Source organism: Ursus arctos, unplaced genomic scaffold (assembly GCF_023065955.2).
Source record: "Ursus arctos isolate Adak ecotype North America unplaced genomic scaffold, UrsArc2.0 scaffold_6, whole genome shotgun sequence".
NCBI lineage: Eukaryota > Metazoa > Chordata > Mammalia > Carnivora > Ursidae > Ursus > Ursus arctos.
The window spans coordinates 40513623-40527561 of NW_026623078.1; the positions used below are offsets into that span (position 1 = coordinate 40513623).

General features: G+C 34.6%; 1 protein-coding gene across 1 annotated transcript in view; it reads right to left on the reverse strand.

Moving 5' to 3' along the window:
* Nucleotides 1-13231, reverse strand: part of CNGB3 (cyclic nucleotide gated channel subunit beta 3) — a 133560-nt gene extending 120329 nt beyond the window's left edge. The window contains exons 1-3 of the mRNA XM_026495793.1: nucleotides 13121-13231; nucleotides 9617-9698; nucleotides 1983-2109 (exon numbers count right to left, since the gene is read on the reverse strand). Coding sequence (XP_026351578.1) covers nucleotides 1983-2109; nucleotides 9617-9698; nucleotides 13121-13231 — 320 coding nt within the window. The remainder of the gene's footprint in view (nucleotides 1-1982; nucleotides 2110-9616; nucleotides 9699-13120) is intronic.
* Nucleotides 13232-13939: the final 708 nt, after the last annotated feature.

A 13939-nucleotide genomic window follows, 5' to 3' on the forward strand; every position in this document is an offset into this window, starting at 1 on the left:
CCCTGCTGTCTAGGATTCTAGATATGATACTATTAATGCCTATGAAATCAAAACAGGAAGGCCTTGGTAAGTTGTACATGGTATTGGGACATTAGGATTCCCATATTAGTCAAAAGTGACACTGGAACTTCTAGTGACCCTTTAAAGTTGCTCCTTCAATGCAGCTGTTTTTCACTCATTCTTGGGGAAAAGTGTGACCAGCCATCTAACAATAAAGTAAGAGTTTTAAGCTAATTTGGATGTACTCAGTTTGTCAATAATTCTCAAGCCACTTTGCTGCCTATATTGCAGAAAGAATAATCAATTATTCCAGAGAAAAATCAATTCACAGGTACAAGAGACTGAAATAGGGCCAGTGTGACTGGAGTAGAGGGAAAGGAAGGTAGGGGAAGAGACAGACCAGGCATGGTCTTAGAGGTAATGTCAAGGAGTTTTGTGTTTTTGAGATATGCTGATTGACCCACTTTCTGGGTAATTGAAAGTTTTCCATTTTCATATTTCAGAAAAGTACAATACTGGAAATGGATTTGGGTTAAGAGGAATATATCCCTAAAATGTTAGCTATGGCTTTTACTTCAGTCCTTTGAAAACATACCTATCACCATTGGTTATTACAAAAAATAAAGTATATTAAAATAAATGGTAGAAATAGAGATTGGTTCAGAAGTTTAAGCCGTTGATTAAAGTAAGTGTATTGATGAGAGGGAGGAAAAAGTTCCACTGAGGAATTTGAGTCTTGTGCAGTCCAATCTTGGCTGAGCTGACCCTATTACTATAGGCAAACTAATTAACCTCCTTGTGCCTTGGCTGCTTATCTGTAAAGATAATAATGACCTAAAATTACTGCAAATCATTCTATAAATACCAATAGTTATACAAATAATATAAATAATTACTTAGCTCAGTTGTAAGATTTTAGTCTTTGTCCCAGAGTTTCATGTTTAAACTCTTTCTACCTAAATAGTATGTCAGGTTTAATTTTTGTCAAACAGCTTTTTACATGTATGCATGTGGTAGAGTGAGCTCTTGTTTAATTTTATATATAGCCAAATTTGTATTTACTGAAAATGCACTTTCTCTTTCTGATGCCTATCGTTCATCCTGCAATACATTGGGTTGTAGATTATCACTATAACTCCTATTGGCAGCACATCATTTAACAGTGGAGGAGCTGCTGAGAAAGAAGTGCGGAGAGGGATTTGGGGGGAGGAATAGATAACTTCTAATTTCTTTTTAAATGACAACTCTTTTTGCCTGTTAAATAAGAGTATGCTTTTATTGTTTCATAAGCCTATTGCAATTATATTAACTATAATTAAGCAATTCAAATTGGATCAGCGGGCACATAATAGCATGCCAAGAAGTGGCAAAATGAAGGGGCTCCTAGTTGTGTTTTATTGTGGATTCACTGATTCACATTGAAATTGTCATCTCTTTTGTGATATTTCCAATAATTTTGTGGAAAATGTTTATAAAACTGTATTCCTTCAGTGGCATACAGATTACCTGTTTCTGTAATTATTCTTGGTTATCATGCCACACTTTCTTTAGAAGATGAAAGGAAATAATAATTAAACAATAAAATATTTACAGAATTGGAATGACTTTCTTTGTGAACTCGGAGAAGAATCATATGTTGTCTTCAATTCCTTCTTTTTAAAATTCATGCCTAGTAAATATGTAGGCTGTTTCCATGATGATATTAATGACTCAGGCATGTGACTGCCATGTTTTTGCTAGTGTGATTTGGCCTATAGCCAAACAGCTGCCTAGAGATCCTGGTTAGTGGCCAGGACTAGCTAGTAAGGAAGAGTGAACTGGATAGAAGAAACCAGCTTTAACTTCCAGCCAGTTCCTCTGTGTTATGTGACTACTGTTGTCCTGACCTTTGCTCAGCTAAAGTAGGGAATAAGCATTTGATTTCTTCAGTGCAGGCTGAGCAATATATCTAACGTGTATTATGTGTTTTATTGGATTCTTACCTGACTACGACTTCTTTCCCAGTTTCCATTTCTTTCTGCTCTGGAAGTATTCCTTTTGATTCTGTCAGATTTTGATGGTCAGGGTTTGTGGTCAGATCTTTGAGCGAATTTTTCTCGGAGATTTCATCTATGGAAAGGAAACAACATATACACAGAAGAATATATGCCACTCTTGATAAGCCATATTGGACAGCATAAATTACAGAGACGCTGCTTGCTTCTCTAAAACAGTCTTAGGAATGCCTCCTCTAGGATTTCTGCTAAAACAAAGTAGGACCTTATGCAGGAGAAGTTACCTTGTAGATATCTTCAGGCTCATAAAAAGTATACTTAGAGTTGGTGTATTATGTAACAAAAGGTTCATATAGCATATTTCTCTTAGAAACTAGCAAAGCTGAGATTAATAAGGAATAATCATTCAAAAGGCCCTTTTCAGTTCTGCAAAGTATTATTCATAATTTGTGGCTGAAACTGAAGTCTCATAAAATTCAGAAAAATAAAACAGGCAGAAGTGATATCATTGACATTATTTTAGAATTTTGCATTCTAATTTTTTAGTGAAACCAATTTTTGTTTTTGGTTTGACCATCTTTAGCTATGACATCCTTTTTGAATAAGCAATGCAAGCTAATATGTATTAGCTTAATTTTCAGTCCAAAAATTAAAATTTTCCCTTCAAGCCTACAAATACAATTTCTAATTAATATAGTTTAAATTGTAGTGTACAAAGAGAATAATCAATTCACTGGTAAGTATTTGGATTATAGAGAAGATTTTAATGAAAGTAAATGGCCTAATGTAAAAGGAAAATATAGAAGGAGCAAAGAAATAGAATGAACAAAATTTAATAGTTATTCATTGTCCACAGTTTCTAATTTATTTTTAATTGGATGCACTGTGCTTAGGAAATTAGAATCAATGCTCAAATCGTAACTTTTATTTTTTGTAATAAACTATAATTGAAAAAACTTAAGCCAATCCCGTATTGAAAATCTGGATTCACAAAAATGATAAATCATGGGTGTGATCACTCACTTTCACAAAAGTTTTTACCATGTAAGTCCTTTAATATGAAAATTCCTATGATCCATCTAAAATCTTCCAGTGTACAAAACTTTTCAGGAACATGTTTCAGGAATAAAGGGAATCATAAAATGGACTCACTACTGAGAGTTTTAAAAAGTCTATGACTAAGAAAGCTTAAACCTCTGGATTTCCGAAAACAAGTTTCTTCATTATGTATCTCCTACGTACATTTATTTAGGAACTATAGTAATTTTAGCTAAAAGATAGAAACCACAGTAGTAGCTTTAAATGAAAAACCTCCAAATTCCTAACTTTACTTAGGATACAAAGGACCATTACTATAATCATGTCCTTGGAGTCTGTGTCTAAAGACTATATTCCAGATGAAATGTTTCCACGTGTATGGAATCTTACTGAGAGTGCAGGATAGGGTCCCTTTTATACAAGCACATGTGGTACACTAGTGAGCTTATCAGTATTGAACAGATTTCAGAGTAAAAAAATTGCATTTTCAATATGTCATTTTGTACTAAGAGGCTTTTGGTAGAAATAAGAGAGAAGAACCTATTTTCCCTATGTATTTGGGTCAAGCCATATTTTCCCATTTCTCCTTAACCAAAAAAAAAAAAAAAAAATCATTTTTCAGATCTCTAACATTATACTACATTGCTGCCTAGGAAAGTGACAGCCAAATTTTTTTCCTATGTCTACAAACACTGGGGTAATTACTTTAAGATCTTTTAAAGCAGAGTTCTTAACCTCTGGCCACAGATGTCTAGTACACTCATGGACTGGAACTTTTGAGACTGTATGATGCATATACATTTTTTACATGGAGAGGATTTAAGGTTAACATGAGCTCCTCAAAGAAGTCTGGGCCAAAAAAGGGTTATGAACCATTGTGTTCACATATTTTTCTAGGAGCACTTGCATCCCTGCCCCTAAATTAGTATTGAAATAGAGCATGAAATAAGAGAAAAAGAATCATAAAAAAATCCCTCCTAAATATATAAAACAAGCAGAATCTGTAAAACAGAGTATTTCTTAAGAGGCTTTTATTGACCATTTCTTATAAAAGCATGTGAATATAAGCTGCATCACATACTTCCATTACTCATTCAAGCTATAGCATATGCATTACATTTACAGTATTACTTTTCTGCTAGTACCAATTAAATGACTGACTATTCTGTAACAGTTCTTTTCTTCCCTTCTAATAAGGAATTTCTGTTTATCATCATAACATTTGGATTAAACTAACTCTAATTAGATCCTTGTACCTTACCAGATCTTTTCTAGACATTACCAACCCCTTCTAAAATGACACTGCCTTTACTATGGCAAGTGTTGGCTATTTAAAAATTAATTCCAGCCTAATTTGCTTTGTGGATAAGCATTTTAATTACAAAATAAATCCTTAATCACAGCTCGTTGGTGAAGATAAGAAACCAGTTATTGCCCATTCTTGGATTCAAAGCAGAACAACTTTAAACATACTCATGAGAACTTAAAACAAAAGGATCACTGTCAACTATAGTCAGTGTGGGTGTCTTTTTATCCATGCAGCATGTTATTTGTTTGTGGGAACAGATGGTCAGATTGTTTGCATCATCCTCATCACGAAAGAAATCTAAAATACACTGCAAATCTTGGTCTGGCATCTGGGTGAATTTTTGTCAACCTCACACTGTAGTTTTCCCCAGCTTCACACATGGACAGCAGGATTCCCTCTTTTGTGGCTGCCCAAATGAATAGTGTATATCTTTTCTGCCAACTGTGCTCTTTGCACATCGTGTAGCAATTGCCAGATCTCATCAGTACACTTAGTCAAATTCTGCCCTGGAATGTGTGCCCACGGCAGATAGAAAAATCTGGAATTAAAGTGTTCTGATATGGTTGCTTTTATTGGATGTGCAAGAATGAGTATTGAATTTGCCCTCCACACACCTGGCTGATTCTGTCTTTGGCCTGGCAGCGTCTCACCCTGGACCTCCGTAATACCGTTTCAGACTGTTTGGCCCCCTTGTAGCAGCGCATTGTAGAGACCTGTGCAGGTGTGAAACATCTGCTTCTGTCTTCAAGTGAGGAAATAAGTGATGCAGAAAGCCATTAACCTTCCACATTTTATCAGTGGCACTAAATAATTGCTGGAAAAGGAGGAATCCAAAGAACCTAATTGGGTTCCCTAATTGGGAATAAGGTTGTGAATTAGACAGGTGTTGGTTCAGTTGGCTTTTTTTAGATGGATATAAAAAGGAAAAGACTTGAAAATGCTTTCATTTGTTGGAATGTTTGATGTGGGTGATAATATCATTTGGTTGGATTTCTAACTCTTAAAACCCCAAATACATTGTGGGTTCTGTCTCAAAAACAAACCTCCTTTTATTAGATACCAACAATATCTGAGTAATCAGGTGTTAGGTGAATTAACAAAAACTAAGCCTAAGTACTTTGATTACATGCATAAATGACACTATCATTTTCATCTTAATGAATGAACGTTTGGAATAAAATGATGAATAACACAGTTTTAAGAGTGTATAATTTATGATTATTCTCTGGTTCTCAAGATTGTATTTTTGACTCAGCCTGTGTTTAATTTTGTAGTTACTGGAATATATAGTGTTCTTACAATAATTTTAATTATAGCAATTTGACCATACTTGAAATTTTATGATATCTTTGTGGATTGTCAAATGGCATGGAGGAAGCTGACAAATGTTATAGTGACACGTATAAAATGGAACCTGAAGGAATGCCCTAACATGCCACAGAATTTGAAAAATGTAATACTGTACATTAGAAATGCTCATGAAAACTATAAAAAATCCAGAGGAGAAGAAATCAGAGTAGGTGAGAGTTCCGGAAACCATCTCATAAGGAATGGTTAAGGAACTTGGGGTCTTTAGCTAAAGTACCAAAGACCAACTAGAGACATAGCAGTTATTTCAAATTCTTTGCAGAGCTGTTGCATAGAAAAGACTTAGTTCATATATACCAGAAGGCAGAAGAAAGATCCATCAATGGGATTTACAAAACAGACAGACAAAATCCCAAACATTCTAACAACTAAACTTGTCTAATAGTGAAACATATGGCTTTGTGAGGCAGCGAAAGGTATGCAAGCAGATGCTGGAGACTGCATTAAGGGAGGTAAGACGGAGTCCTTGCATTGGGTCAGAGGTTAGAAGTCCTCTAGTCAGCGTTAAGTGCCAGAAAGTCCTGAAAGGATTTTTATATTTAGGCAGTTTTTTAAAAAAAATTTAAGATACATCATCACAAGTAAAGTAATGAATAAATCAACAAACAAAAAATACAGATCCATCTAAGGTAGCTTTGGTACTGTGTCAGGATGAAGGATCCTGTCCTCTCTTAATGTCATGCTTAGTTTCAGGTACTTTTGAACTGGGATTAATTATCTAGAAAATACATTTTATGTCCATGGATTAAGGAGTGTGGTGAGTTAGTGGTGTTGGGTACTAAACACAGAACTCTAATCCTTACATCACTAATTCTCTGGGTGACTATGGATAAGGTGCTTTTCTATAATAGTTTCCTCATCCATAAAATGAGAAATACTTGTGTCATGGGGATTTCTGTGAGGATTAGATAAAGACTCCATTTAAGAAAAATGTAATATAAACACAAAGTGTTCCACTAGCCCGACTGGGGTAAATTATCTTTTTTTAAAAAAAAATATATTAACTCTTTCAGATCTGCACAGTATTGACACATATGAGACATGCAGGAGATTTTATTTACTTAACAGTGTTTCAGGAATCAGGAAACCAGAATGCAACTTCTTACAAATAGCTATATTCTGTAGCAGAAAAAAAGCCTAAAAGCATAGTTTGATTTAATTGAATTGTGCAGATATATTTAAATCATGCAAACTATAAAATATATGGCATTTTATCAGAAAAATTAAAAATAAAAATAAAAAACATCCAATCCACATTAGCTTGAGTTTCTTTTCAGTTTATAAAATAGGCGGAAACTGAGGAAGTTTTGCAGTTAAGAGTGTGGTCTTCTGTTTGATATTTAAAACAAAGAATAATCTCTATGCTTAACTTCTCCTAGCTGATCAGCTCTCCTTGCCTCTTCATCTTTAGCAAGACAGCTCTGTTCTGTATTATACACAGGAATGGTTATTGATTGTGCACACAGATGGGCACCTGACCTAAAGAAGGTGGTCAGTCCACAGCTGGCTGGTGATTTGGGTTATAGGCTGTGCCCAGTGGGAATGATGTTTGTTATCTAAGTCAGTCAGACCATTCTCTCTGGAATTTAGACTGGGAAATGAGTAGATGGGAGTGAGAGCAGTCCAGGGTAGACTGCAGAGAGAAATGCTGCAGTCAGTTTTTATTTCAGTGATTTAAGAAGAGAGTATTCAAACATTTTAAAAAGTCGACATTTAAAAATTGGGAGATTTCAAATTAAAATCTGTATTTGCAGTCTCTCTCAATGTTTGGCAGCACTTGCCTCTCATCCCCACATGGCAGTGATTGGTTGGCTGAGTGGCCTCTGGCCTTTTTAGACAGGGCATGCATGATCCTCATTTACATTATCTGACTTCTCTCAACGTTGGAATTTATCAACCTCCGTGCTAAATGTTCTACATGTATTAACTAATTTAATTTGTACCCACAACCTAGAAGATTGATGACAGTATTATCCTTATTTTATAGACAAGCAAACTGAGACTCAGAGATGTCAACTATCTTGACTAAGGCCACTCAAAGCTATTAAGTGGTAGAGATATAATTTGAATCCAAGCGTGTCGAACTCCAAAACCAGTGCTCTTTCTAGTACAATATACTTCCGATATACTGAATTTATGTTATTGATTGAAGCAAAACTCAATTTCTTATGTCTTTTTTGTTACTTTTTTAAGTACAGGGTATTTTATTTTTTTATTTTTTATTTTTTTTATTTTATTATATTATGTTAGTCACCATACAGTACATCCCCGGTTTCCGATGTAAGGCTCGATGATTCATTAGTTGAAGTACAGGGTATTTTAAAGCCATATAGATTAGTTTTCTCTTGCTGTAGCAAACAAGCTGAAAGGCTTAGAACAACACTGGTTTGTTCTTCAGCTTACAGAGGCTGCCTGTGTTCCTTGGTGTGTGTCCCTTTCTCCATATTCAGATTGCATCACCCCATCTTCTTCTGCCTTTGACCCTCCTGCCTTCTTCCTATAAGAACCCCTTGATTATATTGAGGCCTTCTGGATAATCTTCCCATACCACGATCCTTAACTTAATAACATCAGCATTTTTCCCCCTCATGTAACAAATTCATAGTTTTTAGGGATCACAGTATGGATGTCTTTGAGGAGCCATTATTCAACCTACCATACCATACTAGCTATGGGCACCTAACTCTGATCCATTTCCACACTAAGTCACCTTACAGTATCATAAACTATTGGAGAAGTCATTTACATATCCTCTACTGGTACCAAAACATTTTTTAAAGAAGGATTTAATGTACTATAAGTGAAGTGGAAGCCCAAAAAGATGATTATAATCAAAAGAGGACTTTAGAAAGTTATTTTTTATTTGAATCCAAAATGTATCATGTTCTTCATTTCCATGGCGGATAAAAATTAAACCAGCTCTGCAGAAGATAAGAGTTCTATAATCAGAAATCAACATCTGCAGATATTGTGACATTGCACCTGCATGTTTTGAAGTGAAGAATATAAAAATACCAAGCACATATAAAAGACTATCTTTAAACACTAATAATTTTGCTTTTTCAAAACAAAATATCTTAAATATAACTGTTATTCCTATTAAAGCCTTTGAAGACATGCTAAGTCTGCAGATTTAAATGAAACTATTTTTTTCCTTTCCACTCAAAAAGCTTCTCTGTTAAATGAAGCTTCCACAAGAGTTTTTATTACCAGCTATGAAAAATTAAGCTTACAAATACACTTTGAAAAAAGTATAACAAGGATAAGAATAAACTTGTCATCCCAAAGATGTGATCCTTGGTTTCATACCATTAAGGTTGTATTTTTATGTGAGAAGAACTGTTGATTTGAAACCATCGCTATTATAAAATAACTCATAGTAAAACAGAATGGTAGCAGAACATACAGGTGTATATGTCCAGTGGTTACTCAGAAAATATTGGATAGGGTCTTAAAAAAGGAATTGGATCTGCTATGGAATCACTGATACAGGGATGAGTTATGGTAGCCTTAGGAATAGATGCGATTTCTAATGGAGAGAGTTTAAAGGAAGAAGAGCAGAGGTCTGAGCATTGAAACCTTAAACATGTACAATACACATCAATTTCATTTTTTAACATTTATCTGAAATTATATTGTTCATTATATGCCTATGTTAACACAGACTTGGCCCATACTGTTTGCTACTGTGTCTCCAGTCCATAGACCAATGCCTGGCACATAGTAGGTAACAAAAATGCATCTATTGAGTAAGTGACTGAATGAAGAAATAATGTTTTTATAAACATTCAGATCTTTAAGGTAACTCAGGTATGATTTACCAGGTGATTCACCTAGTCAAGGTAACACATTTCAGAGAGATATGCATTACTTTATAGATTTTTTTCCCAATAGATTGGGTTCTGACCTTGTATTTTGGTGTGTGACTCTTCAAATGTGACGGGAGTCATCTTGGTTTGGAGAGATTTCTTTTCACTTTTGTTTTCTCTCTTTAAGAAACAAAATAAAGATTATACACCACGTATTTACATAAAATAAATTTAAATGTAAAATAAAACACAGAGTTTTTCATTCAGTGATCAGGCCAATCATTAAAGTTTATCATTTGTTTCAGGTATACTACAAATGATAATTCTTGTACTTAAATGAATACTCTTGGCTCTACTATTGGATAATCAGCCCTGACCTTCACAGCTTGCTGGCCTCAGGTACTCTCCTTTTGTCAGTGTGGCTGCTGCATCTCCCTGGCACATGTTCCTCCCAATTTCAGTCTTCACTCCCCACAGCCCTAGTATTGGTCCTGGTCTATGTCTTTAGTAGTAGAACTTAAAGTGATGGAGAGAGGAAAGTGGTCTGGTTTCTTAATTCAGAGCTCTATTCTTCTCTTAAACTTCATTTGCCTTTACCTCGTCATTTGTCTGAGCATCTAAGCTTTCCTTTGAAATGTATGTATGTCTCACTGGATGTGGTCAGTGTATATCTGAGGATGTTCCTATGGGGACAGAGTGAAATAAGGTATAAGGTTAGAACACAGAAATGTTGGCTTCCAAGCTGTTCACAGTCTAGTAGGGGAAACAAACACACAAAAATGTAAATGCAAGGAAGTGTTATAGGTGATGAGACAATGTCTGTAGAGGATAGAACAGGGCATAAATATGGTGTGGTCAATTCCACTGGAGTAGAAGGAAAGGGAGAAGACTATTACAAATCAAGATTTTTTTTTTTTTTTTGGATGAACAGGGCATGGAAAATATTCCAGGCAGAGCATGCCTGTTGACCAAAACTTCAAGGTGTGACTCTTATACAGGTTGGGGGAGACTAAAGTAGAAGTGGTTTAGTGGGAAAGAGTATGAGAAAATAAGCCTAGCTAAATAGGCAGGGACAAGGGCCTTGAGAGTCTCATAAGCCTTGATGTGGAGTTTGACATTACTTATAGGCACTGTATGTCAGGAACATTTTAAACTGGAAAATAAATTAATCAGATGATTTAATTTAAGACTGACAGTAACCATATGTGTTCGGCAAGACAGCTACTATTATTCTTATGTTATTGAGTAGGAAATTGATTAAGTAGCTACAAAGATATGGATCCCTGGATATATTATGAAGTACTGGTAAAGCCTTCTGAATTCAATTAAGTACTTTTACATTATATTATGATGCTATTCAAACAATTTTCATCATAGCCTTTTTATGTATACAAATGTAGATTTATGTGAATGGTGTCTTATTCTGGATTAGTCTGAGTTTACAGATTTTGATTTATTGGTTATTGACAAATGGAAGTCACCTATGATATTTTGGTTGAGAACTAACCCTTTAAATGACACTTTAAAAGAACAATGCAAATTGATTTATTCATTCCTGAATATCTTCCTATAGGCCTCAAATCATCTATTTGTATTTCAGAAACTTGTTTAAATGCCATTTTAAAACATTATATTCTGTGGATAAAAAATGGTTTTAACTTTCTGTCATTTTTAATATTTAGCATATTTGAAACTAGAGAATAACTACTTCCTCTGCCAACGTGTTATTAATCTAAAGAGTAGACACAAATAATTTCCCAGAATATGCCTTTTAAGATACAATGTGATGCCAGAAGAATTCATGTTAACATCCATAAATTAGTACCGTCGGAATGTTATGGGATATACACAAGAATTGTTCTACTTGTTTCTAGTACTTCTCCAGTATTATTGTTTCTGAAGGAAAGAAAACTCTATAAGGAGTTTTTGTTCTTTTTGCCTTCTCGCTAACATTCCTTTATCCTGCAAGTAGAGTATTTAGAAAGTTGATTCAACTAATATTCATTTGTTCTGAAGAAGTATAGCCTAGAGATTTGCCCTCAGGTGCTGAAGTCAGAACGGGGTTCCAGTCCAAGCTTTGCCAGTTGTTAGCTGTGTGTAAGCAGCAAATTATAACAGGTCTCATGGTTATTCTGAAGATTTAATACAATAGTACGGAAGAGGACAGCACCTTGCCTGGCACATAGTAATTATTGTTAGCTATTACTTTCTCTGAGAGAATAATGTATTAGTTATTTTTATGTGCTCTGTTGAAAAATAATCATGATAGGCAGGGGTTAGATATCATTGTAGTGACTTTCCCAGCAAGAATCACAAGACTAGCTGAAGGAAAATACCCAGTTCAATATTTGTGATATCCCATGAGTTTTTAAACATATAAATAATTTCAAAGTGTAGGATTATTTATTTTAGAATGAGAATTAGAAAGAAGTCAAGGGCACTCTCATGAAGCATTGTTAAGCACATCCTCCGTATCTGCTCTCCATTGCAAACACAGTCAATGTTAATCAGAAATGAAAGGCAAATTTTCCAGGGCCAATGCTAAGTAATCTTGGTGTTTTCTATACTCTAGGCTCATTTAAACCTGAATCATTAGACCATGCTTTTTAGTCCCTGAGGTACTCTCCTGCTTGTGCTTGACATCTTTCATCCAATTCTTTTAGATGGGAAGATAATTATTGCTCTAAAAATCTTACGTAACACTTTAAGGTAAATCTAGTCAGTAATTTATGAAAATTGTTCTATAGATAGTTGTAAGTGAATATTGATCATATAATTATCACTTTGAACTTAAATCTGTCATATAAACACAAATTACTTATAATAATAATAATAATAGCCATTTGGGAAGGTTCTACTATGCACTTTAGATATACTGTCTCTAGTTTATACAACAAGGCTACGAAGCAGGTATTATCTTCATTTTACAGATGAGTAGACCTAGAACTTATGAAAAATACTTATCTAGAGCAGGGTTCCTCCACTTCGGCAGTATTGAAATTTTGAACTGGATAATTCTATATTGTGAAGGGCTGCCCTGTACATTCTAGGATGTCTAGCAGCATCTCTGGTCTGTACTCACTAGATGCAAGTAACTTCTCTACCCCTGAGCTGTGACAACCAAAAATAACTCCATACATTGTCAATTGTCCTGGGTGGCAAAACTGTTCCCTTTTCAAGAACTCCTAGTCTAGAGCACTTACTGTTAAACTGTAGTTTACCACAGCCAGGATGCTTGACATTCTTTGTTTAAACTAATTCATATAGCCTATTTAATAGTTGAGAAATTATTTCATTTTAGATTATGTAGAAATGTAAATCAGCAATGAGAAGTCTTACTTGGCTTTTCCAACTCCTAATGTAGTCTTCTAAACATTTATTAATCTGTTTTAAAGCAAATATACAAAAAATAAAGCAAATATATCTAGTATATATAAAACAATGTGGATAAAACTCCAAAGACAAATAGCATGACCCAAATGGTAGCAGGTGAAACAGCAAAGCAATCTTACACACCAAAGTATATATTAAAACACTGGACAAAAATCCATCACTAGACAAAAAATGATGATAATCAAGACTGATTTAGGAATGTAGCATACCTGTCTTTTGGATTGCTGAAGCTGATTGCTTGGGTCAGGACCTCGTTTATTCTCATCGTTCCCTTCGCTAGGCTTCACCTTGTTGGATTTTATTGTCAACGATTTAAGCATTTTCTCTGAGGTGGTTCTGAAAACTTCTGTTTTTACGACTTTGTCTCAAGGTACAGCAACGTACTTTGTTTTTCTTTTCATTAGTAGACAAGCCAATTAGTTGTTTAATCGGGATTTTGTTCTCGTTAATTCCTAGAGGCAACGCTGTAGCTAGTCAGGGCTTTGGCTTAAAAGCAGCCAATTACTTTTGCTTGGGTGATTTGAATTCTGCTTATGAACTTTAAAGAGTCAAAATGCCCCTGAGAATAGTTTATAAGTGGAGGATTAAACAAAACTTCATTGTTGATTTGAATTGTTTAAACGTGATCACATTGCCCATTGGTTTATTTATTTTTCTTTTCTAATTACCCACCTACCCATCTCCATCTATCTAATTTAATCAAAGTAACATGAAAATAATTAAAAAATACTATGTGCATAAGGACTTTTAATATAAGGAACAGTTCATTCCCCCAAAGTTCCCCTCTCTGGCCCTACACCATGAGACAACTATTTTTTTTTCCTTTTTCTGTCCTTCTGGTGTTTTTTTCATAAGTGCTTTATTAATTGATCAGATTAATGGAACTCTTAGAAACCATAGTGGAAAATGAGAAAATGAGGCTTTGCATTCCCAATAGCCTAAATGTTCATCTCAGATTCATAATAATGATTATATTAGAATTAAGCAAAGAGTATGTTAGTTTGCTAGGGTTGCCACAGCAAATTACC